Source organism: Lissotriton helveticus, chromosome 8 (genome assembly GCF_964261635.1).
Source record: "Lissotriton helveticus chromosome 8, aLisHel1.1, whole genome shotgun sequence".
Classification (NCBI taxonomy): Eukaryota; Metazoa; Chordata; class Amphibia; order Caudata; family Salamandridae; genus Lissotriton; species Lissotriton helveticus.
This window is the reverse complement of record NC_136069.1, coordinates 1,099,095,150-1,099,121,297: the sequence shown is the minus strand read 5'-3', so window position 1 is coordinate 1,099,121,297 and position 26,148 is coordinate 1,099,095,150. Positions and strand designations below refer to the sequence as shown.

Genomic DNA, 26,148 nt, shown 5'->3' with positions numbered 1-26,148 from the left:
TTGTGAATGGGTATGTAAGTGGTTGTGTAGGTGTGTGAGTGGAAGTATGAGAGGTATGGGGGTGTGAGTGGGTTCCTGAGTGGTTCAGTGGATGATATCATCAGTGATGTCACACACGAGTCATGAGTTATGTAATATGTGAGGTCATAAGCAGTGCATTGCGGGGGGCGTAAGTTGTAGTTAGCTCAGGTAACCATAACTGGTGAATTTCGATGATTTTGTACAACGGAAATGTGAGCCTAAGTATAACGTCCCTGTAACCTTTGTTTTTTTCACTAAATGTCTCAGGTTTTTTGAAATTCTGTTTCCTAACTATAACTTCCCTGTAACCTTTGATTTCTTCAGTGATAGTCTATGTTTTTTTAAACTTTTTAATCCTAACTGTAACCTGTCATCTTTGAGAGCAGGTTTGTGAGTGCCCGTGTGAGTGGGTGTGTGAGTCTGAGTGGCTCTGGGAGTGCCCTGTGTGGGTCTGTGAGTGGATGTGTGAGTGGTGCTATCGATTATGGTCATTTGCATACTTAGGGTACTTAAAAAGGAGAACCATGGACTCTGCTCTCACCAGGGGACAACAAGAAAGAAATCACTCATCACAGTTAGTACACATCAGATTATGCTGCAGTATATCAGTGATGAATTTTCCTTCATTAAGGATTGTATAGAGTTTTTCCATGAGGAATATGAGAGGAAAAACACTTGCTTTGTCTTTACCAAGCCCAAGAAGATAGGATTGTTTGGGCTTTACTGAAGCAGAGCTTCAACTGGGGCACCTGCTATGTTTATATTTCTAAGTGCTTCCTGTTGAGGTTTAATTGCTGTGTAATCAGCACCATGGAAAGAATCGAAGCTCATATTTTCCAAGATGAGTCCACAGTTTTGCCGAAAACATCTACCCAACTGGAGTACTTTCGTGTGGTTAATTAGTAAGTGCTACCTCGTTGAGTAAATGTTGCATGCATATTCTGCACTACAGCTGCGTAAAGGACCATGAGGTGTGGATGTAATGTTGGCAATGTTATTATTCCTCGAGCGTCTTCATCCACAAATCTGTGCCAACATGAATCCTTGTCAAGAGAAGACAACAAGATTACAAAGAGGTGAAGCTCCACCAAACAGAGATACTTCCCCTTAACTAAATGAAGTAAGTGCTTCTTTGTTTGGTAAAGATTTCCTTGTACTCCGCTGCATCTACAACCTGTCACCAAAATCGTCAGGAAACACGCTTCAGGGCCTTTTGTTAGGCTGTCCATCAACATGGGAAACGGCGGGAAGACTTTTACATACTACTAAGGAAAACGGGTGTGGCCAAATGGGCTGTGCCTGAAGATGACTTTGTGTATTTGCATACTCAAGGTAATTAAAAGAAAGGAAGGATCTTCGACTCTGCTCTCACCAGGAGATGACGAGAAAGAAATCACTCTTCACAGTCACCCCAGATCAGATTGGGCTCCAATAGATCAAGGATGCAGTCGCTTCCATTAATTATTTCAGATTGTTTTTCAACATGGAATATGAGAGGAAACACATTTGCTTTGCCTTCCCCAAGCCCAAGAATTTAGGATCCTTTGTTGTTTAAACAGGGTAGGGGGCTGTGCTGCCCCCGTCCTCAGGCTAATTTGGTCCCGGGCCCCAATTCCCCAGGGCCCAGCCACACCTACCTGGGTGCCCCAGAGCCCACCCAGGGCAATCAGTTTGCTATGATGGTGACTGCGGGAGGAGCTTCAATGTCCCCACGCTCCCTGCCGGCTCCTCGCCTTCTGCAAGAGACGGCATTGCTCCTGCACGCAGGGAGCTGCTAAACATGCAGCTCTCTGTGTGCGGTAGCAATCTTTCATCTGTTTCCCTGCATGCATGACAGGAGACAGGTAAACAAATGAAAACTCCGCTCCCAGCAAGCGGGAGCAGTTTGACAGCTCCTGCTTGCTCGGAGTGCAGTTAGTGTTAGCTGTTTGCTTTTGCTTGCCACTCAAGAGCAATGTCCCAGGGGTGGGCACCCCAGGAACCAGGGAACCGGCTCTAGAGGATGTCCCATGTCCATTAATGGCTCCAGGAGGGGAGCAGGGTGGCCCCCTACTTTAATTCGCATTAGCCGGCCTGGGGAGGTAATTGTCCCCAGGGAAAACAATATATTGTTTTTATTTTGCCACAAGACAATGATGGTCCCTGGGGCTTCAGACAGCCCCAAGAGGGGGGGTCTGCGCACCCCCACCTCCATTTTAAAAATAAAGCCCCCAGGGAGGTGGTGGTACCTGGGTCTCCCTTGAGTCCTTGGATGGCGGTCTGTGTGGCCCCCTCCATTGTTATAATAAAGCTCCAGGGAGGTGGTGATTCCTGTGGCACAATAAAGCCATAGGAAGGGGGACTCGTGTTCCCCCTCCTTTTTTACCACATGTCCCGAGGATCTGGCCCACCGGGGATATATTATGAACAAGCGTGGTAGCCTACATAAAAAAAAAAACTTTTGACCTTGGTTCACGATTTCACGCTAAGAATAAAACAAAAAATAAAACAAAAAATGCTTTTCTGCCCTGGCAGGGTCCTAAAGGGACCCAGGGCTAGGGTGTTGAGGTATGCCTACTCTGCCCCATTTTCATTATTTTAAAAAAATGTTTGTGGGACTCGACTGAGTCCCAAGATGGCTGCCAATACTTACTGTTTGAAGTGTTAGCAACCAATCAGACATGGGGACTCTCGGATGCTCGGAGGCTCTGCGCACTATATATACAAATTTGGATTTATTTTACTGTCTCCAAAACTCCTGAACGGATTTACACCAAATAACAGAACAGCCACCTTCTGAACCAAGACCTACCTTTCTGCCGAATTTGGTGTAATGTGTGTATGGGTGGGTCAGTGAGTGAATGGATCTACTAGTGGTATATGGGTGAGTAACTGTATGTGAAAGGATGTATAGGTGAGTGTTGGAGTAAATTAATGATTGTATGTGTGAGTGAGGGATTGTGATAGTGGCTGTAAGGGTGAGTGTGTGTTTGTGTGAGTGACTGTATGGGTGAGTAAGTATGTGTTAGCATCTGAATGAATACATGAGTGGGTGTGTGGATAACTGTAAATGTGAGTAAGTGGCTGTGTAATTGACTCTATGGGTGCCTGAGTAGGTATGTGAGTAGCTCTATGGGTGACTGACAGTGTGTGAGTGGCTGTATGGGTGCATGAGTGGATATATTAGTGGCTGTATTAGTGAGTGAATTGCTGTATGAGTGGCTTTGTGAGTGACTGAGTAGATGTGTGCATAGACCTATGAATCAGTGAATTGTGTGGGTGTGTCAATGGTTTTGAAAATGGTGGTGTGGAAGCTGGAGTGGGTGTATGAAAGGTTATATTGTGGTGTGAATGGGTGCGTAAGAGATTCTGTGGATGATGCTATCAGTGATGTCATTTGATTTGATTTAACCCCTTCGCTGCTATGCCTTTCCCCCCTATGCTAAGCCTTTTTTGGGCTATTTGGGGTAGTTTGCGCTTAGTCCCCTGTAACTTTTTGCCCACATAAGGTATCCATGCCAAATTTGCGTCCTTTTCTTCCAACATCATGGGGATTTTAAAGGTACCCAGGGTTTGTTGATTTCCCTGGAGGCGACCCAGAAATTGCCAAAATAAAGCTAAATGTTTTTGTTTTAACCCCTTGGCTGCTGGGGCCATTCCCCTGCTGTGCTGGGGGGCGGAGAGGCGTGCACAGCGCCCCCATGCTCATGACGAGCTCAGCACGTCATGAGCTCCGGTGCTCTGGTGCTCATGATGAACTGCACGATCACGCCCGTTTAATGGAACGCTCAGCACAGCAGGGAAATTAACCCAGCGTGCGAGCGTTCCACGGGCCATGACGAGCTCAGCTCATCATGAGCACCGGAGCACCGTGGCTCATGACGAGCTGAGCTCGTCATGAGCATGGGAGGGGTTACAAATGGGAAAAAGGGCTACAAATGAAAGCGTCTGTTTTTTCCCCTGTAAATGGTATCAACAAAGGGGTTGTGGTGCTGAAATCACCATCTTCTCAGCTTTCAGGGACAAGGAGACATTTGTCATAAAACCAACATTTTTTACACAGTTTTGGCATTTTTCTGGGACATAGCCTATTTTTGCTATTTTTTTGTGCTTTCAACCTCCTTCCAGTTAATGGTAAAAAATGGGTATGAAAGCAATGATGGTCCCGGGCTTGGCAGCCATCTAGGGAAACCTACCAAACCTACACATTTCTTAAAACTAGACACCCAGGGGAGTCCAGCGAGGTATGTCTTGTGGGAATCCTCCAATGTTTTCCTGCCCAGAATCCCCTGCAAACCTCAAATTTAGCTGAAAAAATACAATTTTTCTCGAATTTCTGTGTGAGACAGTTCTGGAATCTGCATGCATCCACAAATTTCCTACCACCCAGCGTTCCCCCAGGTCTCCCGATAAAAATAGTACCTCACTCGGGTGGGTGGGTCAAGTACCTGCGACAGGCAAGGGCCCAAAACTTATTGAGGAGACATAAAAATGACCTATCACAAAACAACCTCATTTTGCACCTGGATTTTTGGCCCTGGTCTCGGCGACCATCTTACGAAACTACCAAACTCACACATTTCTGAAAACTAGACACCCGGGTGAGTCCAGTGAGGTATGGTTTGCCTGGATACACCAATGTTTTCCTACCCAGAATCCCCTGCAAACCTCAAATTTAGCTGAAAAAAACACATTTTACACATAGTTTTGTCCTACCCCACAGCATTCCCCCTCAGTCTCCCAATACCTCACTTGTATGGGTGGGTCAAGGGCCTGTGACTTGTAAGAGCCAAAAACATAGGGATTAAGGGTATAGCACTGAGAATTCTAAGCGCTACATTTTTTCAAAAAGAAGTTTTTAGCTAATTCTGCATAGGTCAACCACACAAGTGAGGCATCATTTTACTTTGGAGACTAAGGGGAACACAGTGGGGTAGGACATTTCTGCCGGCACGGTGTCTCCACACAAAAATATGTGGAAAATGTGTTTATTTCAGCAAGATCTGAGGTTTACAGGTGATTCTGGGTAGGAAAACATTGGGGGATCATCCCCCATCTGCTTCCTGGGGGGGGGGGGCAGAAAGACAGTGGCATTTTTTCAGGGGTGAGGCATTGGCATCCCCATTCTGGGCAGCCCCCACCCCGAACTTTGGAAAAAGAAAAATCCATGGTGCCTAGGGGGCTTTCTGACCCCCCCCCCGGGGGGGGGGCAGAAACCTATCTGCTATTGGAGGCTATTGACCTATCTGCCTTCCGGGGGGGGGGGGGCAGAAAGACTGTGCCAATTTTTTGGGGTGAGTGCATTAGCATGCCCATTCTGAGCAGGCCCCACTCCTAGGTATAAAAACCCCCAAAAAATCCTGGTTGCCGAGTGGGCTTTCTGCCCCCATCTGCCTCCTGGGGGGGGGAAGGGGGGGGGGGGCAGAAAGTCTTTTGTCTTCTTTGCGGGTGTAGGGTGGGGGCATTGGGATGCCCATTCTGGGCAGCCCAACCCTGAACTTTGGAAAAATAAAAATCCCTGGTGCCTAGTGGGCTTTCTGCCCCCCCGGGGGCAGATAAGGGGCTATTGCCCCATCTGCTCCTGGGGGGCAGAAAGACTACCATTTTTTATGTGGGGCATTGGCATGCTAATTCTGGGCAGGCTCCACCCCTACGTATAAAAAAAATCCCTAGTGCCTAGTGGGCTTTCTGCCCCGGGGGGCAGATCAGGGGCTATTGCCTCCATTTGTCTCCTGGGGGGTGGGGGGTTAGAAAGTATTTTGCCTTCTTTGCAGGGGTAGGGTGGGGCATTGGGATACCCATTCTGGTCAGCCCCCACATCTGGCCAATAAAAAAAAGAATCCCTGGCGTCTAGGGTGCTTTCTGCTCCCCTGGGGGTCAGATTGGGGCCTACTGCCCCCATCTGCACTCCAGGGGGGCAGAAAGACTGTCTCTGGCAAAAGTCTATGGGGGAGCAAAGGCCATTGCCCAAGTGGTGCAAGTGGGTGTATCCCTGCTTGGGGATCGCCCTCCTTGGATGTTCCCCTTTCCAACGATACCTCTCCCATGTGTTTCGGTGCTCGGGGGCTGAGATAGCCCCACAAGCACCAAAACTGTGAAACTGAAGCTAAGTTTCAGTTTCTTTTTCATTGTAATGACGACAGCGGGCCATGCGCGTGATCGTCATTGCAATGAAAACCCTAACAGGCCTCAAGAGGTTGGGGAAGCTCTTTCCCACCTCCCAAGGCAAAAAAAGGGAAATCCCTCTGCTGTCTGCAGCAGAGGCATTTTCTTTGCCTGTACTCATGACGGAGTGGTTCCATCTTGAGCAAACTTGAACTTGTGCTCATGACGGAACCATTCCGTCATGAGCATGGAAGGGGTTAACACTCATAAACATTTTAGAAACACTCATAGACACCGGATGGTGTCATCATTGATGTAATCAATTATGCCATTTGAGATGTCATCAGTGTTGCCATCAGTGATTTCACTGACCATGTCATGAGTGATGTAATATATGAGGTCATAAGTAGTGCATTGCGTGGGTATGAGTTTTAGTTAGCTCAGCTAACTATAACTGCTGAAATATCAGGCTTACTAAAACGTCCATGTAACCTTTGTTTTTTTCAATGAATTTCTAAGGTTTTTTAAATGCTAATTCCTAACTATAATGTCCCTGTAACCCTTGTGTTTTTCAGTGAATTTCTAAGGTTTTTTTCAACTCGTAATCATGTTGTGGAGAAAGGGGGCTGGGCCTCCAACCAGCTCTTAGGAATCCTGCTGTGTAGGACATACAGTAGGTAGCAGGAGGGCTTCTTGGCCCCTAAGGACCCTCAGGACTAAAGTGGACTTCCTCCCCTAACCAGTATTGCACCACAAGCAGAGCCATGTTTACAGAGTGGTAGAGAAAGGGGGCATGGCCTCCAAGTACCTCTTAGCAATCTCTCTGTGTGGGACTTACTGAAGGTAACAGGAGGGGTAGTTGGCCCTCAAGGAAGTCCTTTGGGGCCAATTCCCCCTCCTGTTACCTCCAGTAAAGAAGGTGAGGCCTTCAAGTCCTCTCTGCAATCTTGGTCTCTGAGACTTACTGGAGGTAAGAGGGCTTGCTGGATCTCAGAGAACCGCAGCATTCATGGGAACTTAATTCCCCAAGCACCATTGAGCCAGGAGGCATGTTTGCAGAGTGGTGGTGACGGGGGTGTGGCCTCCAGTGACTTGCCAGAGTTTTTTTTGGAAAGGGAGGCTCGGTAGCATGGTTTGAAGTGTTGGAGCCAATCCTATCTCAGGCAAGAGATCGGGAGGGGTCGCGAATCCACGGCGTCCCCAGACATTTGTGGAGCTCTTTAAATTTCTCAACAACTACTGAACTTATTTACATCATTTAACAAAAAGAGTGCTTTCTGGCCAAGAGTTACTTTTTTTGCCAAATTTGGTGTAATTCTGATCAGCAGTTCGGGCTGTAGCTGTGTCTAAAGTTTCCTATGGAAATTAACATGGAGAAAAAGCATTTAGGGACCCTCCCTTTTTCTCGGCCCCTGCTTGATAGATCACTCTGAAATTTGTAAGACAGCAGCTGACGTGACCACCCCATTAGTTTTGAAAGATTTGTCAAACAGCCACAGTTATTTACAAATTAAAAAACACTTTTTGTATGGAAAGTAGGTCCTAACTATAACTACCTACTGGCAACCGCCAGTAGGTAATGCAAGAAAGAAGCAGAGAACTCTGGGTAGTTCTCTAGTTTAGGTGGAAAACTGCTCCTGTATAGAGCACCCTTAACACAAGCGACAAATCTACATTTTCTCACCTCAAATGTCAGCTTTTCTATCGAAGCCTTTAAGCATAGGATTAGCACAATGCCATCCACTCCAAGATAGAAAGGGACAGTCTCTTTTCCCATTTCTATTGCAAAGCTTTTAAGCATAGCACTAGCACAGTTCCATCCATGCTGAGCTGTAAAATGACAAAAGCCTTTTACAACTCCTGGCACAGTATTGCAGCTTTGAATTGGTAAAATGCCAACCAAACCAACCTAAAATGAGTAAAAGCAACCACTGGCACGCGTTTTGTTCTCATTAGAGCTCTTCAGAGAGGCATAGCTTTGTTCAGACGCCAGGGAGCACCCAGTGTAAATCAAAACAATATCCTTAAGGTACAGAGTGACGTATAAATTATGCAAATAAAGAAGGGGATAACTCTGGGTAGTTCTCAAGTTTAGGTGGAAAGCAGCTCCTGTACAGAGCACCCTCAACGTCAGCGACACTCTAAATTTGCTCCCCTCAAATGTCTGCTTTTCTATGAAAGTCTTTAAGCATAGGATTAGCATAGGGCCATCCACACCGAGAGAGAGATTGCCATTTCTACAGCAAAGCTTTTAAGCATAGAACTAGCACAGTGCCATCCATGTCGAGCTGTAAAATTGCAAAAGCCTTTTACCACTCCAGGCACAGTATTACTGCTTTGAATCGGTACAATACCAGCCAAGCCAATCTGAAATCAATAAAAGCAATCTCTTACACGTCTTTTGCTCTAATTAGAGCTCTTCAGAGAGGTATAGCTTTGTCCAGACACAACGGAACACCCAGGATAAGTCAAATATATATTTCACATTCCCTACCCATTCTGTGAACAGCTCCATCTTCTTCCTGCTGATGGGCCTAGCCTTGCCATACTGGCTCTGCAGCCCTCATCCACACCTCATTAAATCCTGTTGTGCTGACTGATGAGTTGAGGCAGCACAGCAAGGGAGTCTAAACAAGGGAATTTCTGTGATTAATGTGCAGGTTCACTTGGCCCTCCCTTATAAAATGAGACATTTGTTTAATATTAGAAGAAAGTGTTGGGACGCTGGGACAGTCTTTCAAAAACCCTGACTGTTTAGGCAAATCCGGGACGCCTGGTCACCTAATGGTTAGACCTGTTGTGTGTTATCTTAATACTTACTGTTGGCTTTAGGTCAGCCTGCTGCTTACCATAGAATGGCTTAGTAGTCTCATTTACCTGCTCCTTATGCACTGGCTTTGGTGAACAGCCTTTACGACGCGGCTTTTACACAGCCGTGCCGTTACAACGCGGTCTTTTCAACGACTTGCGCTGGAGGGCGCTGCAGGACAAGGAATTTTTTAATTTACTATCCAACACCTTCCCTACTGTTCGTAGGCTGGTGTTGGAATAGTAAATAAAAAAATTCCTAAGTCCGCACCCCCTCCAACGCAAGTCGTGGTAACGACTTGCGTTGAAAAACCGCGTTGTAACGGCACGCGTTGTAAAAGTACGCGTCGTAATGCCGTACATCCACTGGCTTTCCTTCGTTGTGCTTGTCTCTCCCCAGGAAAATAGCTTCTTTGGCATTATTTCCAGCCTATGACAGTTCCCTGGCAGCTTACAATCAGGGAACTACTTTTTTTTTCTTTCAACACTCCATGTGAGTAAATGTGTTTCCTTGTGTGCTGCTTCCTCGCTTAAGTCCATACCACCAATCGGCCATGCCACCTCTGCCTTCACCTGGCATTGGTGGAGCCTATTAAAGCTTGACTTTTTTCTTTATTGGCTGCATGTCCAGTTGGTGGAATTTGTGTATGTAAGAAAAGATAACTGGGTAGTGGACTGTTCTTCTATCTCCACTAACAGGTCACCCCAGGGCTCCCTTCCTTTATGGAAAGTAAATGGATATGGTAGGAACAACAGCAAGGGATTGTGCTCAGGAGGATGTGCCTATCTGCTGTTCAGTTCTGTTTGCCTTGATAGCGGTAAGGAGGAGTGTTTGACAGTAGTGGGAGGGGGAGTATATGGGGAACAAGGTAGTCTTATTTATGTAATGGGACATCGCAAACTGTTGTATGGCACTGGGTGTTTTAATAAGCTACAGATTTAGTTGCCTTGAAGCAAGGGTCTTTAGCCAGAAGTTACAATTGCATTGGCGTGGTTACAGATGGTGTACACTGAGTCCCACAATCACAGTAGTATGTGGGGCTTGGAGCATCTGTTTACAATCTACATGACTTTTTATATTTCTCACGAATTGCAGATTCTAGAATGCTTTCTTTGCACAGCACTGTCCATTTTATTGGTGTACAATCTGCATAGGATGATGTTGCTGCTCTTTTATTTCCACTGTCCAGCTTGAAATGTAACTCCTCTCCTCCCAACCCCCACCAGCACTCTGGAAGGAGCAGATTTGTTGTGGTTCCATTGACCGACCACTGCTTAATGCCTCGTCCATTTTCTCAAGCACCATAAACCTGTTCCTATTTTCACTGCAAACCTAGTCCATTATTACTTCCTGTACTTGTGTCTTGAAGATAATCGCCTGCACTCCTTTGCTAGTGAGTAATGCTCAAAGGGTTATTTGAATCCCTGGGCTAACACAAGACCTTTATATTACTTCTTTTGTTGACCATACCTTGCATCTGATTCACTGGTGGGTGTCTCAGAACTTTCTGAAACTGAACCCTTCAAAGACTAAACTGATGGTCGTGCCTGCCAGCTCTGTATGTTCTGATTCACTGTTGTGGCCTTCATTTATGGGCCCATCTCTTTATAATGCAGTTCGCAATCTGGGAATCTATCTTGATAACAGCCTTGCTTCTAGCCCCCTGATTGATAATGGGAATATTGGGAATGGGGATAATAGGAATGTTTTCAACTCCCCAAAAATCTTTGAAAGCACTTTGATTCAAACACGCCCGCTTGCCTGGTTTGCAGAGTTGGTCAATACCAACATATCACTTAGTTTTGAAGCAATTACATTGGTTTCCGGTGTGTCAGAGGATAATCTTCAAAGCCATGGATATTGTTTAAGAAATTGGATTATTATTAGGGGCGGTTGGCTACCAATCTCAAGGAGTAATTACAACCCTTGTCAGGGTGAACCAACACATTCACTAAATTAACCTGAGCTCAACCCCATCATAGCTATGGCAAAGAGAACACAGGTTTAACTTAAGGCAATGTGCAAACAAAGTATTTATACTGTACCAAAACAATAACAAAATGCTTACTGTTGGAAATGGCCTTTTTGCAGGGTTATCCCCAAACTTCTCCTCCCTTGTTTTCCCTGACTTGTAGTTGTTGGCAATAGGACTCTGGGCATTTTACCACTGCTGATCAGTGCTAAAGTGCATATGCTCTCTGTATAAATTGTTATTGTGATTGGTTATCCATGATTGGCATATTTGTTTTACCAGTAGGTCCCTAGTAAAGTACACTAAGTGTGCCAGGGCTGGTGATTCAAATGCTACTAGTGGGCCTGCAGCACTGATTGTGCCACCCACATGAGTAGCCCTAAAATGGTGTCTCAGGCCTGCCACCGCAGTGCCTGTGTGGAGTTGCTAACTGCCATGATGACCTGACCAGTGTCCCCACTGGCCAGGCCTAATCCTTCCCTTTCTGTGCACATTGGACACCCCTATGGAAGGCCCAGGGTACCCCCCTGGGCAGGGTGCAGTGTATGTGAAAGGTAGAGCATGTACTAATGTAGGTGACATGGTCTGATAGTGAAATACTGCCAATTTCGTTTTTCACTATTGAAAGGCTATCTTGCCCATAAGCTATAATGGGGAATGCTGTGTTTAATGTTTAACTGCATATCTTCCCATAGGATAAAGATGGAACATTACAATTTGGTTTCCCTGAACTCAGAATTTAATAACACATCTTTTAGGAAAGATGTTTTTTAAATCCTGTGTTTGAAAACAGCACTTTTAGAAAGTGGCTGTTTTCTTGTCTGACCTTTCTGTGTGCCTTGGCCTGTTTGTGAGTTGTCTGTCTGGTTTGTGAGTGACAGGGGCTGGGGTGGCCCCAGGAGGCTGGATGAGTCAGCACTAGGCTGAATAGCTTCATCTGCATCTTGAATAGTGGGAGGGGATAGCACCTGGGCCTGAATAGGGCTGTGCCTGCCTTCCACAATGCTGGCTCCACCTCCTGCTGGGCGGCTGACGACCCTGCCCCTCTCTCTCAAAGGAAAGAAGGAGTCATGTAAACAGAGTGCTCCAAGACTGACCAGAACTGGTTTGGACTAGGTCAAGGCCTCTCTGCCTTCAGAGAACAAAGAGAATATTGGTATAAAAAGGGATACCCAGACCCCAGAAAATTAGATCATCCTGAAATCAAGAAGGAACCTCTACCAAGGAGACAAGCTGGAAGACTGAAGAGGAAAGACTGTCCTGCTGTGTGTTTGGGGCTGACCTATTCTGCCAAGGTGAGGGGAAGGACTTTAAGGTTGCTGTGTCCCCTTGCTTGAAGAGATCTCCGAGGGCCTGAGAAGAGCTGGCCTCCTGTTAAGAAGTCCCAGGAAGAAAAGGACTTCACCCCCAGCTTCCCACGAACTCTGCTGTGTGAGTTCTGACCTGCCTGGAGTGCTTGATCCATTTGTGGGGCCTCTGGAGGTTGTTGCCTGCTGTTTGGGGAGCTGGACAAGAAGAAAAGAAGAAGATCTACAATTTGCACGCATCTCTTGCTTGCGGATCGAAGCGTTGACAGTGCAAGAAAATTCCCGTCGCCGCGAAGATCATCGCAGCGCCTGGTGCCGCTGCAAGACGCGACGCATCGTTCACTTGCGGAGCGCATCGCCCCGATGCAGGAAGATTCCTGTCGCTGCGAATATTGTTGCAGAGCCTGTCGTCGCTGTAAGAACCGTCGCACCGCTTGCTTGCGGACCGCTTCACGACGCTGCGAACATCGTCGCAGAGTCCAAAGGCCATTGCATCGAGGGGCCGCAACTGAAGAGGATCAACGCACGCCGCGCATCGCTGCTGCACCGCATCGTCGCCGTCCCAAAGATCGTCACAGCATGCCTGTGCGAGTCGCTTTCTACCGGAGAACCTGCTCCCCGGAATCCATGCAAGGTATCGTATCACAGATTTGTCGCAAAACTCCCGCTGCGTGCAGCGGGGTTGTCGCATCGCCTCCCCAGGGTCTCAGGAGTGACGCATCGCTTGTTTTTCGATGCTGCAGTTGCGGCTAGGAACTTTTGTCACATTTACAGGTACTTTGGACTAAAACTGACGCAACTGTGGATTATTTTGACGCAAACCCTAGAACTCTTTTAAAATCATGTTCTTGAACTGTGTATGTTGGATTTTTGTCGTTTTGGTCTTGTGTAGTTTAGATAAAGATACTTTGTTTTTCTAAACTGGTGTGGAGTCCATTAGTGGTGTTTTCACTGTGTTACTGTGAGTGTTGGTACAAATACTTCACACATTTCCTTTGATAAGCCTGTCTGCTCGTGACAAGCTACCAAGGGGGTGAGCAGGGGTGATCCAAAGAGTGTATCCCCTTTACCCTGACTAGAAGCTAGGGTCCCTATTTGGACATTGGTACCTACCTCTGCCAACTAAAGACCCCCAGATCTAACACTTACAATAACATTTGCAAAACGTATTAGAAAAATTGTGTTCTTTTCTTTGAAATAAAATGACACAAATCCAATGAGAGAAACCACAGATTTGAATATTTAAAGGTTTAAGTAGGATTAGTCAAACAACAAAGACCTGGCACTCTTGGTCACTCTCATCAATTTGTGTATGGAAACCTGGGATTACTATAGGGCGATATTTTTATCTTTTCCTAAGCTCGGTAGTTCACGAACTCTGACCTAATCCCCTGTACCTAAATGCTTAATAATTTAAAACTTCCACTACGGGGAAAACCAGTCAACAGTCAGATCACTCAACCAGCACCACTCACCACTAGAGTGTATGTATACTACAAAGAAGAAATGATTAAAAAAGTGTAGAGAAATGAAAAAGTATCTCACGTGCGCACCACTGGAGGAGCTACTGGCAGGTTCTCACCAGCTTGCCCACGAAGCTGGTGATGGTTGATCACCTGGTATAAAGCCAGCGTATACAGGCAACATCAGCCCTGGCATATGTGGAAGGAGTTAATTCGCTATGACTTTTACCAGAATCTTTGGGTCGGTATTCAAGAGTCTTAGGGTTCTATAGGAGGTATAGGACTCTTCACGCTTTTCTGGGTTTCAAGAGAGAAACAACAATCACCTTTTAAAGGCCTCCTTGAACGTTGTTAAGATGTGTGGAGCAAGCAGATCTCATTATTATTTAGAAAAGTTAATTGTGAATCTGGACACACACTTTGAGTGCCATATGGCATGGTTTGATAGCGTTTTGTATTTCTGTAATTGAGAGAGGCATTAAAACCATCTTTTTATCTGAGTTTTCTATCAATGCCATTGTGAGCCTATCTAGCTCTTCATTGTGTATTCGGTATGAGTATAACAATTCCTAGTACTCTCTAAAACACTTTATTATCCCTGGGTTCTCATGAACTGTTTGTCCTTCTGCAGTTTCTATGTTGAAAATATTTCCTGGTGCGCTTTTGGGCCCCAGTATTTTTGCCAGGGCTCTACAGGGGCTCTCTCCCTCAGCTCTGGTGACCGTCTATTTCTGAAAATATATCACTTTATGTCATTTCTTCATTGTACTCACTCAGCTTAGTGTGAATATCTTCTAGTAGGGCTGTTACCTGTTGATCACTTGCTACTTCATCTTCCCACTGTACCTCCATTTACTTTTTATGTTTCAGGTAACTCTTATGTCTTCCTATTTTACTGTACTCATGCTGTTTTATCATGTCAACGTTAGTTATTTTGGTCAGCACTCTGATACACTTCTGGGTCTTGTTTGCGCTTTATAAAACTTTTCAAATAAATATCTTTAAGTAACATCATCACTGAGCTAAGAGTGTAGAACGTCCAGCCCTCTAATTTCCACCTCCAGCCTGTCTGAGCTGTTTTGGGTGGATTTGAGTGCACTAGATTTTTTGGCAATACATACCACTTGGCTATATGGTTTACATGTGTCCTGTACTGTAGTTTAATCAGTTACTGAGCCTACATTTGTATACAAAAGTATTCCATAATTGCCTCACCCACTTTAGCATTAAACACTGAGTCTAATAACTGCAGGTCTGAAATGGCTTCTTTGTCAGCTTCAGCCAAATAATGATTGTTGCATGTTCAAAGTATGCGCACACTTGATGTCAGCGTTCCCCTTACTCATGTAATGACATCTTGTATGACAAACCGGTCATCAATAGGAGAATACATATCCTGCAATGTGGAGTAGTATGTAAACTCCACAGTGGTACAGTGTTAGACCTGTCAGCCTTAGGGTGGTCTTCCCCCAGAATTGTTTCCTGCTTACCTCCTCCTCCTCTGCTGATTCTTTTTGCTGGACTTGGGATTCTGAGCACTTGACCTTTGCTGACTAGGGCTGAAGTGCGTGTGCTTCCCTCCTACATATGGTTACAGTTCTTATATCCACAATTGGAATATTCAAGTTATCTGTAAGTCCCAATTAGAGTGCACTACCTGTGCCCAGGGCCTGTAAATAAATCCTACTTGTGGGCCTGCAACACTTATTGTGCTACCCACACAAGTAACCCTTTAAACATGTCTCTTGCCTCCCACTGCAAACCCTGTGTGTGCAGTTTTACTACCATTTCTACGTGGCATTTAATACCCTTTGCCAAGCCTTAAACTCTCCTTTTATTACACATAAGTCACCCATAAGGTAGGCTCTAGGTAGCCTAAAGGGCATGGTGCTGTGTAGGTAAAAGGCAGGACATATACTTTTATATTTTGCATGTTCTTGTAGTGAACAACACCTAAATTCATTTTTAGGTCGAGCATTTGAGACCTCTTGTGTATACTTTAGTATATACTTATATGTGTATGTACTTTTTGGGCTCTGGATATCAGTCCAAGGACTTGTCCGCTTCCGCTTAGTGACTTTTTTTTCTGTTCAACTGCCTCTATTTAACTGTGTTAATAGAAAACGACCAGTAGAGGTCAGTAACATAACAGAATTGCTTTCTGTTTGTTCAGCTGCCTCTATTTAACTGTCTTGATAGAAAACGACCAGTAGAGGTCAGTAAAATGCCAGAAATGCTTTCTGCTGAGGGACTGTCTTTACTGTCATGACCTACACGTTTCCTAAGGATAAATTACATTTCATTATTATTCTTTCCTTCCTTCTTTAGAGTAGGTTAGATGCTGTTCTTTAGACCAACAGTAAATCATTACCTTAGCTTTCACGACCCCTTGTATATGTATTTGTGATGTATTCGCTTCTTTAAGTGAATGATTTACTGTTGGTCTAAAGAACAGCATCTAGCCTACCCTAAAGAAGGAAGGAAAGAATAATAATGACATTTAATTTATCCTTAGGAAACGTGTAGGTCATGGTCACAAAATCCAAGATATTGGGGATATTGATGAGAAAAGTGACTAACATGAGATAAGGTAAACCAATATTGTTTTACTATAGTGCCCCCATAGTATGTGTCTAGTACAAGTTGCAAGATGGTATCTAATGACACAGGCAGGTTTTCTTGCCCCCATTACTGAAACCATTTTCCCGCCACTCTGGATCTATCGACAGAGCAGATATATGTAGAAGCGACCTTTGTGATGGAGTAGCGGGGTCAAATAGACAAAAGGGATACCGCCCATTTATTAGAATGATAGAATCAAAAATGGTTGTGACAACATTGTATATATAAAGATAGGTTATAAGATGCCTTGAGAATGTCTTGCTAGCCAGTGAGGAATGAACACCCAAGAAAATGTGTAGTTGTAACTATGTTCCCAAAGGGAAATGTATAGTAGGAATGTGCACCCAAGAGAATGTGCAGTCGGAATAGGTATATAAAACTATATTGAAAAGGAATTGTTTAGAATCGGACAATGTGAGATTGCCGTGTTTTCTAAAAACAATTATTTAATTGTGTTTGTCTACAGGAAACAAACTAAAGTGGCAACCAACCAGTGCCTATATTAAGAAAGACATATAGAGCTGTCTTGATAAAGATGGACTATTGTTTATAAACCATTGAAACGCGTCGACGCCCTATTGCACACAATCAAGGGAAAACAGCATATCCTGTAGATATGAAAGATTGAGCATATCTAGGAAAAGCTAGGAAGTATTTTTAACCCTGATGTGTGATTTCATGACAAAAACAGTGTCTGCTTTCTGTCTCTTTTTGGGGTCTAGTGCCTATTAGTATTCAGCTTGTGCAATTTTAATGTAGGTTTGTTCAGGTTAAAAAAAACTTTTTTAATGGAATAAAGTGCTTGTGTTAGATTGATGAAATACTGTTGGGTATAAATGTAATATTACTGTACATGTTTTTAATGGTAATGAATTTTTAGTACTGATTGTTATAATGTTTAGGATGTTGTTTTTAACAAAAAAAGAAAGAAATTACAGTATTTACTTACCTTGCAATCTATGGTGTTGGTATTGGGTGTTAATTCTAATACATGGGCTGCAATCTGTGTGAAGAGTACACAGAGCACAGAGTAGTGTAAGAAACTTTTGTCCACCAAGGGATTTTCTTTTTCTACTGTCTTAAAATATAGGGTAGTGCATTGGAGAGAGTCAAAGGTTTTTCTTTTTTATAGTAGGGGTAAAGTAATAAATATATAGATACATAAGTACAGAGTGGTGGAAAAAGGGGTGTGGCCTCTGAGGACCTCTCAGCAATCCAGCTATTTAGGACTTACTGGATGTAACAGGAGGGCTTGTTGGCCCCGAAGGACCCTCTGCATCCAAGGGAACTACATCCCCCAAACAGTAGTACACCAAGAGGTGCGTTTGCAGAGTGGTGGAGAAAGGGGGCATGGCCTCCAAATACCTATCAACAATCCTGCTTTTTAGGACTTACTGGAGGTAACAGGAGGGCTTGTTGTCCCCCAAAGACTCTCAGCATCCAAGGGGACTTCATCCCCCAACCAGTAGTGCATCAGGACGCGTGTTTGCAGAGTAGTGGAGTCAGGGGACGGGGTCCCGGGCGACTTGTCGGGCAGATTTTTTGGTGTGTATTTATTACGCCTTGGGGACCCCATCACCTGGGGCAAGGCCTTTTTATTTCTTTTTTAAAGTAAGGAGAGTGGTGCCACGTAACCACCTTTTCTGGGCCGATTTCGGCACCGGGTACCCCATCTCCCGTGGCCCAGCCTTTTTGTTATTTATTTTTTATTTTTTATTGTTGTGCGTTAGCTATACTTTTCTTTTAATGGTAAAATGTTATTGTCACTAGTTCGTACTGTGAGGTTTGTGTCTTTGGTCCAGACCTCTAGTGCAGAAGTGGGTAAAGTCACCCCTGCGAGCCTCATTAACCTCTTCCATGCTCATGATGGCTCCCGGCCATCATGAGTCACGGTGGGCATGTGCCAATGACGGCCTGGAGCCGTCATGACCACTCCCGCGATTGGAATCTCAGCACTGCGACGGAATTCGCAGCGATGAGGATAAACCACCATTATCGCACCCACACTGCCTTTCCAAATGAGAGTAAACTCATCCCACCCTCTTCCATTACCATCAAACTTTTTATATGCCACTGTCTATCAGGAAAAGTAGTCATGCTTAGGGTCTAAGCAAAACAATCACATCTCCCACCTCCATAGTAGGTGGTGTCTGTGCATTAGTATACAGTGTGGTCATAGCACTCCACTTCTCTAAACATTATATTTCAAATAACATGTACAAATTGAAACTGTTGAAGTGGAAAACAAGCAAGGAAACTTCCAACCACCATATTCATTGTCGTCCATCTCATTATCTAGTCCCTCCTGAGTTATGTGGGCAGATGTTCCCTCTCTCTCCTCCATGTGCTTCATGAGGATCCTAGTGCCTAGCTGTCCGTCTACGAAGACATGACGTATGTCCTCAATAATGAATCTTTATTGGGCTGGATATATCAGGCCATATGCAGTGTTCAGGAGCAGAGATTTTTTGGACAGTGGTGAAAAAGCAACATGACTACTATAGAACAATTGTGAAAGCTAGACATAGTGATATGGGAGATCCTGGGTAAAGTTTAGATCGCTTTTCTCTTGAGCTCATCTCAATAAAATATCATGATCTCTATAGTTCAAGAGCCGGACATCGATAGGTCTCAGGAAGGCCCCATCTACTGGCCTAGGCTCTAAGGATTAATGTGGCCGCTCCTGTATAGAGGCCGATGAGAAACTGCTCCATCCAAACAGATTAGTCAACAGTGTCTCTACAAAGGTTTCCACGTTCCCTGTATTGGTGGACTCAGGAGTACCATACTTCTTATATCGTCTAAAACCTGTCCTCAGGGTCTTGATTTTTGGAGCATATTATCACTTTTTCCATCTTGAGACTCTTTTTTTTCCTAGTTGTCATATCATCCTCAATGTCTAAGTCTACCTCATTCCTTGTAATATTGACTTACTGTTGCAGGCATTAGAAGGTTTGGTCACTCTCCATAGTGCGGTTGGGATTGAGTAATATATTGTGATGCTTTTCATCTGTCTTCCTAATTTATTTGCCTGCTATTTCTTTATGATCAGCAATAGCTGTTGTGAGGCTTGGTTGTGTAAAGTACTAAACTATTTATCTTTGCCTAACTTGCTTGATATGCTATCTTTCTCTTTCATAGAGAGTTTGCCCCTTCAGTCAAGGGGGTCTGTGTGCTTGCTTAACATACTTGCCAATTCAACCCCATAACCAGGTGTTAAACATTAATTAGTGTCCAATTTTCTTCTTTTCCATTCCTTTAAAAACATTGGAGCCAGAGGAGGAAATAACCAGTGTCCCCTTGCCGCAGCACCCACAACTGATCTGATGGCCTCAGTTGGATCACTGGGCGCATCAATGTCCGCTCTCAGACCCTCTTCAAGCCTCCAATCGCAGGGGTCCCATGTAACATCTTATTTGCTGCTGCCTGGGATTGCCATCCACCTCCAGATCGGCACACTCCCCTCTGTGAGTTGGCAGAGAATTGAGACGCTGCTTCAGGCACTGTCTACCATCTCCACCCTGCTTGTTTCAGTGCACCCCAAGTCTCTCACCTATTTATAGTCTAGCTCCAGGTCCCTCTTTATCCTTATAACTCACTCTGCTGTCCGAGAGGCTCGAGGTCCACCTAGTAGGCTGATCACAGCGGTGGCCACAGTAGGAATCCCAGGGACTCCAGTGTGTTTCTCGTCGTCACGTGGGCACCTTTTGTCTGTGCTTCTGTCCCATGGTTGCACACTCCGGATAGGCAACCGCAGCCACAGCAAGGCAGTATCGCTACCGTTGCTCATTATCTGTGATAGGACAGCTTGAGGTACTAGTTTCTCTGTTTCAGAGAAGGGATGCCACTTCTTCTCTAGGACGTTTGCAGGATTGATGGTGCTGCTGGAGAAGCCACATTAAACTGCAGTCCCAACCAGGATCCCCTAGCTCCAGTTCCTGAGCTATTGCATCACTAAGCAGTTAGGAGGTAGTGCAAACCTCTGCTGAGTAATGAGCTATGGTATTGGGTCTCACTTTAGTCCTCGAATGGGAATCTTTAGTGTTTATTCTCAAGGTGTCCAGCTGCTATCTATTTTAGCCTGCCTTTTTTCCCCTGGAGTTTTATATAGTGCAAACTTGCCCCGAATGTATCAGGGATAGGAGCACTTTACATGAGCACCAGTTGCATTGCACAAGGACACATTCATTTTTGTTAGGCACATGGCGATTAAGTGATTTGCACAGAATCATAGGATGTTGAGCATGGTTGCCGAGACTCAATCCCGGGTCCCAAGATTTGAGGTCGACCGCCCTAGCCGTTAGGCGACATCCTCCTAATTACAATATTTCTGTCTATGTAACAGTGGTGTGTGGCCTGGCATCTCGACTAGTTTTGTGACCTCTGGTGCCCTTTCAAATATTATAAGATAAAGTAAATAATAGCTTTTTGACCAAGGCAAAATGTAGGACCCCTCTCACTAATGCATCTTCCTTTTCAGCTGATGGGCCTGCGGAGGGGCTGGCTGCAGCCTATCAATAGTGCTTTGTCTCCTTTGTCTGAGGGGTAGGATCCCCTGAGCCCCTGGAAGGATTCAGCACGATGAAAGGTATGTTCACAGTTGGTCAAACATCAGCTCCTCCAATCAGTTATTGTTGTGGAGTCCCTGCCCATGGGCATAGTTTACCTGAGGGAATAACATTTACTTCACACTAGAATCTTCATAGTGACAGGAAAAAAATGCATGACCGGTAAGGACTAACCATTCTTTTTTAGAGGAGAGGGTGTGTGGCCATTTTCACCCACATGCTAGAGCACGCTCTGGTGCTAGGGTATGCCAGCTGAGTTCTGAATTGTGTATTCCATTGAAAACCTTCAGGCAAGGCAGTGCACTATAACCACAGAGCAGTGCCATTTAGTGTAAAATGCGCTTTAATAGAACAGGTCTGCATACATTTTGCTAGGCAACAGCCATTACAGCTAACCATTATCCAACCTCACTAGTAAATAACATTTCTAACATCTCCCAACCCTTAAACCTCCCTGCAACAAAACCGTTTGACACAACAACAACACTCGGTTTCCTCTTCAAATCCGATACCGCATCCTTCAATCCTGTCAAAGTCCTTTCTACAGCTCCCCTTTTAAACTCTCCCTCCGCCCTTTAACTTTTTTTACCAACTCTTAGCCAAGCTTGACCTATCTGACCTGTGACACTCCAACCCCCTGTTGTGCTGATCAATATGCTTTTCTACCTTGCACCTAGCAAATCCCTATTTGAGCATTTTCCACCCCCCCTTCTTTATTTACTTTGAATCTTCTACCCTGTCAGTGGCCCACTGTTTTTGCAATCCTTTTTACTTTTAACATAGAGGATGCATTATCCATCAGCATAAAAATTAGCTAGCAGCAGTTACAGCAGTCAAAATCAGCTCTCTTAACCAGCACTCAAGTTTCCCCCCTTTGCCCTTCCCTCCCATCTTCAAATGTGAGCCACTAACACCAGGGTCAGATTGGGAACACAATTAGACCGGGGCACCGCAAGAACAATGGACCCACATTTGTTGATAACGACCTTTCATGAAACATTGCTTAGTATGGAGGGTAATTTTGGGAGAAATCTCTGATAAATTAGAGTTCTACGTTCGTGTAGTCGGTAGCATTGGCCAAGACTAGACGCACCACTAAAACGTACCATTTTTCCACTGCAACTCACCCACAGATCTCCTTGTATGATCTTCAGGCCTATATATACATTTCTCTGCTTTGGGTGCCTAAATGTGTTAGTCCCCTCTTGCTCCCTTAGTTTGTGCTTCCCCCAAAGATCCCTCAATATCCTGAATTATATCAGGCCATGAGTCAGAGAACCATCCGCATCCCTTGTGTCTGGGGCTTCTGTTCACCTTCAAGGAACCAGGGGTCTTGCTCTTTTGGTTGTTACTCAGGAGCCTCTTTGTAAGCGATGTCTTTGGGGATTGCATACTATTGCATACTTGATGTCTTTTGTATTGTGGGTAGAAACCTGATCTGAATCTGGAAAAGCTGCAGAAATTTACTCAAATGCCTAGGGGGCTGGAAAGTTGCTAGCCTGGAAAACAAAGACGGAGCAGGTCAGGAATAACATCTATTTAATTATTTCCAATGGTGTAACATACTCTACTGATGAAGAAATCAGGGAGGTTCTCCGGGAATTTTTTAGTGAAATATACCGTGAGGACAAAAATATCGAAATTGAACAAGTTGCGGATTGGTTGACGGGAGTTTCTCTTCCCGTACTCTCATCAGAACAACGTGCTGTTTTGGATGATCCAATCTCCCAGGAAGAAGTTAGATTAGCAATTATTATAGTAAAAAGGGAAGGGCATCTGGCCCAGATGGCTTGCCATCAGAAATTTATAAGGCTCTGAATTCAACAATCCTCCCTTTCCTGACCGAGTTGTTTAATAATATCCTCCAAGACGGAATGCTCCCTCCCACTTCTTGGAATAGTGCTTCAATAACATTAATATTGAAACCAGGAAAACCGGCAACTTGTAGTGAGTCATATAGACCAATTTCTATTCTGAACTCTGACTATAAAATCTTTGCGTCAGTATTAGCAAATAAATTGGGGGCAGTTGTTCCAGGTATCCTGCACTCAGATCAAAAGGGGTTTGTTAAGGGACGCCAGCTCTATGAATTGACCTATGATCTCATAGGAGCAATTGATATGGCTTCTGTAAAATCTCTTCCACTGGCTGTTCTCACCCTAGACACCACCAAGGCGTTCGTTAGGGTCAACTGGATATACCTATCGGAAGTCTTGGGGAAATTTAACATCGGCGAAAAATTTAGACGTGCAGTGAGACTTTTGTATCAAAATCCATCTGCCTCTTTGTTAGTCGATGGTGAATTAACTAACCCATTTAACATCACTAGGGGCACCCGTCAGGGCTGCCCTCTTTCTCCCCTCCTATTTGATCTATATATTGAGCCATTTGCTCAGCGGCTACGGGACGACTGCAACATCAAGCCATTTACTTTTGAGGGATGGGAGAAGAAGGTATCTCTGTACGCAGACGATGTCCTTGTTTTCACTTCTGAACTCCGTTCGGCTTTCCCAGCTATAATTGCTCTGGCCCAGGAATACGGTAACGTGTCTGGGTATGAAATTAATGCCTCGAAGACTGACATCATGGTTTGGAATGACCCGGAGCCTGTGGCAGGGGCTCAGCTGAGCCCTGTTTTACGTTACTTGGGCCTAAATATATATAACGATATAAACAAAATAGTTCCATCAAATTTTTCGCTTATTACTAAAGAGTGCCGTAGATTGATGAAATCATGGTCTTCGCTTCCTTTGTCGCTATTGGGTAGAGCCAACCTAGTCAAAATGACTATTCTTCCTAAAGTTACCTTTTTGTTTAATACCATCCCTCTTTTTTTTTAACCCTCTATGATAGCCAAACTTCAAAGTGATATAAGTTCTTTTATTTGGAATGATCACATTCCTAGAATATCTTGGAAGAAACTAAGGCGCCGTAGGGAAAAGGGTGGTTTGGCGGCCCCTGACATCCAGCTATATGCATGGGCTTTTCAATTCTCGCATGCTAGGATGTTGCTAAAATCACCCACTAACTCTGGCTGTGGGTATATGTTTACAGCACTGCTTAGAGGGGAAAAAATAGCTGAACATGCATTTTTGTTTAAATTTGGCGACCCCAAGTTTAAAAAAAAATAAAAATGAAGGTATTGCGAGATATATCTAAAACATGGTTGAAACTTAGGCGTTCCATAAAACTGGATTATTTCTCTGGTAGATCTCCACTCTGGAATTCACCTGGGTCCCCCGAGCTGGCTTCTGGATGGTCTTGCAGCACCTTTGAGAGAGGCAGGATTGGAGGAGTGGGGGGATCTCTTTGTGGAGGGTAGCTTACTCCCATGGGATGTGTTACTTTCTAGGATAGGGCCAGGGCTCTCCAAGTTTAAATACCTCCAAATACGAAGCTGGGCACTCTCACAGGTTCCTGCTAAGGACCGATTTCAGCTAGGGGGTAATAGCAATATGGTCTCCCTCTTAATTGACAAGCCTCCAACAAAGAAAGAGGTCTCATTCTCGTACAACTTACTACTGGAGGAGGTTGATGGCGAGTTTCATCTGCCTGATACATTGTGGGCCGCGCACACATTACGAACCAAAATGTGGAGAATCTATGGTTTGAGTCCTTTAAGATCTTGTGGAACATAGTAAAACCATCGTGGCTACGCCGAAACCACCTCTTTACCCTACATAGGGCATACTACTCGCCCGAGAGACTCTCGAAGTTTCCAAATAGTCCAGTGGTGGCATGCCCTAAATGCGGTCAGGGAGTAGCTTCAGATCTACACATGTTTTATGATTGCCCTTTGTTACTTTCGTTTTGGGACGCGGTCTGTCTTACACTCACTACTGCATTAGGTTCCCAAGTCCGGCCACGTTCCGCTCTTATAATCTTTGGGGTTGCATCAGAATTCCAGGGTTCAGCAAAGAACTTACTCTTCTTTGGAATCTTGTTAGCCAGACGGGAAATCTGTAAGAAGTGGAAAGACCCGCTACCCCCTTCCCTGCAGGACTGGCGTACGTCTGTGCTACAAACATCAAAAATGGACCTACAAAGATCAGGCAATCCAGATAAGAGAAACTTTTGGTCTTTACTACACTGGCCATAATTGAGCATGTAGTCGGGGTTCCCCCCCCCCCCCCCCCCCCCCCCGAAGTCCAATGATTACGCTGTTTGGCTATCTTTTTCTTTCATGTATGTATACCCAATAGGGCGATTCGATACATGATTGGGTATTTGACTGCAGCAAACTACCCTGAGGGTTATCTTGATGTGGTGCCGTGGGAGTATATTGTAGTACTGTGGGACGAGCCACCTCGTAACATCCAATGCCCTTACCAGTTTAACTGTGACAGTACGCTTATCTCTACGCACTACGACTCAGATACCAAGGGCGGGAATGAGGACACAAAAAATAAAAAAATAAAAAATAAAAAAATATCCTGAATTATATCAGGCCATGAGTCAGAGAACCATCCGCATCCATTGTGTCTGGGGCTTCTGTTCACCTTCAAGGAACCAGGGGTCTTGCTCTTTTGGTTGTTACTCAGGAGCCTCTTTGTAAGCGATGTCTTTGGGGATTGCATACTATTGCATACTTGATGTCTTTTGTATTGTGGGTAGAAACCTGATCTGAATCTGGAAAAGCTGCAGGAATTTACTCAAATGCCTTTCATTCTCTCTATACCCCTTTCATACTTGCTGTGTGTACCTTTCTTGTTCTCCCTATCACTTTTCGTCCCTCTCTTAGTTCTTCCTTTTTCTTTCAGACTCTACTTCTTTTTCTCTCCTTGGTGTCTCTCATTCTACCTGTGTGCTTAACTCAGTCGCTCATATTTCCCCTCTTTCTTTTCCTTCTTTCTCTCTGTCTGTAAATCCCCCCTCTCTTTCCCACTCCTGACTCCCCTGTGGGTCTTTTTTTAGTTATTTGTATATCTCTCAGGCCCATATTCCTCCATTTTGTATTTCTTCTTTAATTTGTATTTCATTTCTCTGTCTTGCAAACCTTTCCTTTTTCTCCTGTCTTGCTGTCTCCTGTCAGCCTAGCCTCTTTCACATCCCTCTGCCCCATGAATTTGTTTGTACTATACTAAATGTTATATTCTTATGTGTCTCTTTTATTGCTTTGCTGCAGACAGTAAAAGAAAGTCTTTATGGGCCTGGAGGCAGCATTTAAACCAAAAGAGAATCCACAGGTGGAATGTCCTTTACCATTTCATCCCTTTGATGAAGGAAATTACACTGGTGGACTGTGGTCTACATTTAGCATTACCTCCTGGAATGCCAGCAGCCTCTAAATTAAGCCCTAGAC

The 26,148-nt window shown here is 44.6% G+C and overlaps 1 protein-coding gene across 9 annotated transcripts in view; it reads left to right on the top strand.

Moving 5' to 3' along the window:
* PNPLA4 (patatin like domain 4, phospholipase and triacylglycerol lipase) overlaps positions 1-26,148 on the top strand; it is a 224,298-nt gene that overhangs the window by 4,756 nt on the left and 193,394 nt on the right. For 4 of the 9 annotated variants that reach the window (XM_078657981.1, XM_078657982.1, XM_078657976.1 and 1 more), the window contains exon 2: positions 20,759-20,866. The exons of 4 other annotated variants lie outside the window; for them this stretch is intronic. In XM_078657981.1, coding sequence (XP_078514107.1) covers positions 20,860-20,866 — 7 coding nt within the window. In that variant the 5' untranslated portion in view covers positions 20,759-20,859. Of the gene's footprint in view, positions 1-9,687; positions 9,732-20,758; positions 20,867-26,148 lie in introns of those variants that run through there. One more of the 9 variants, XM_078657979.1, reaches the window with a different exon arrangement.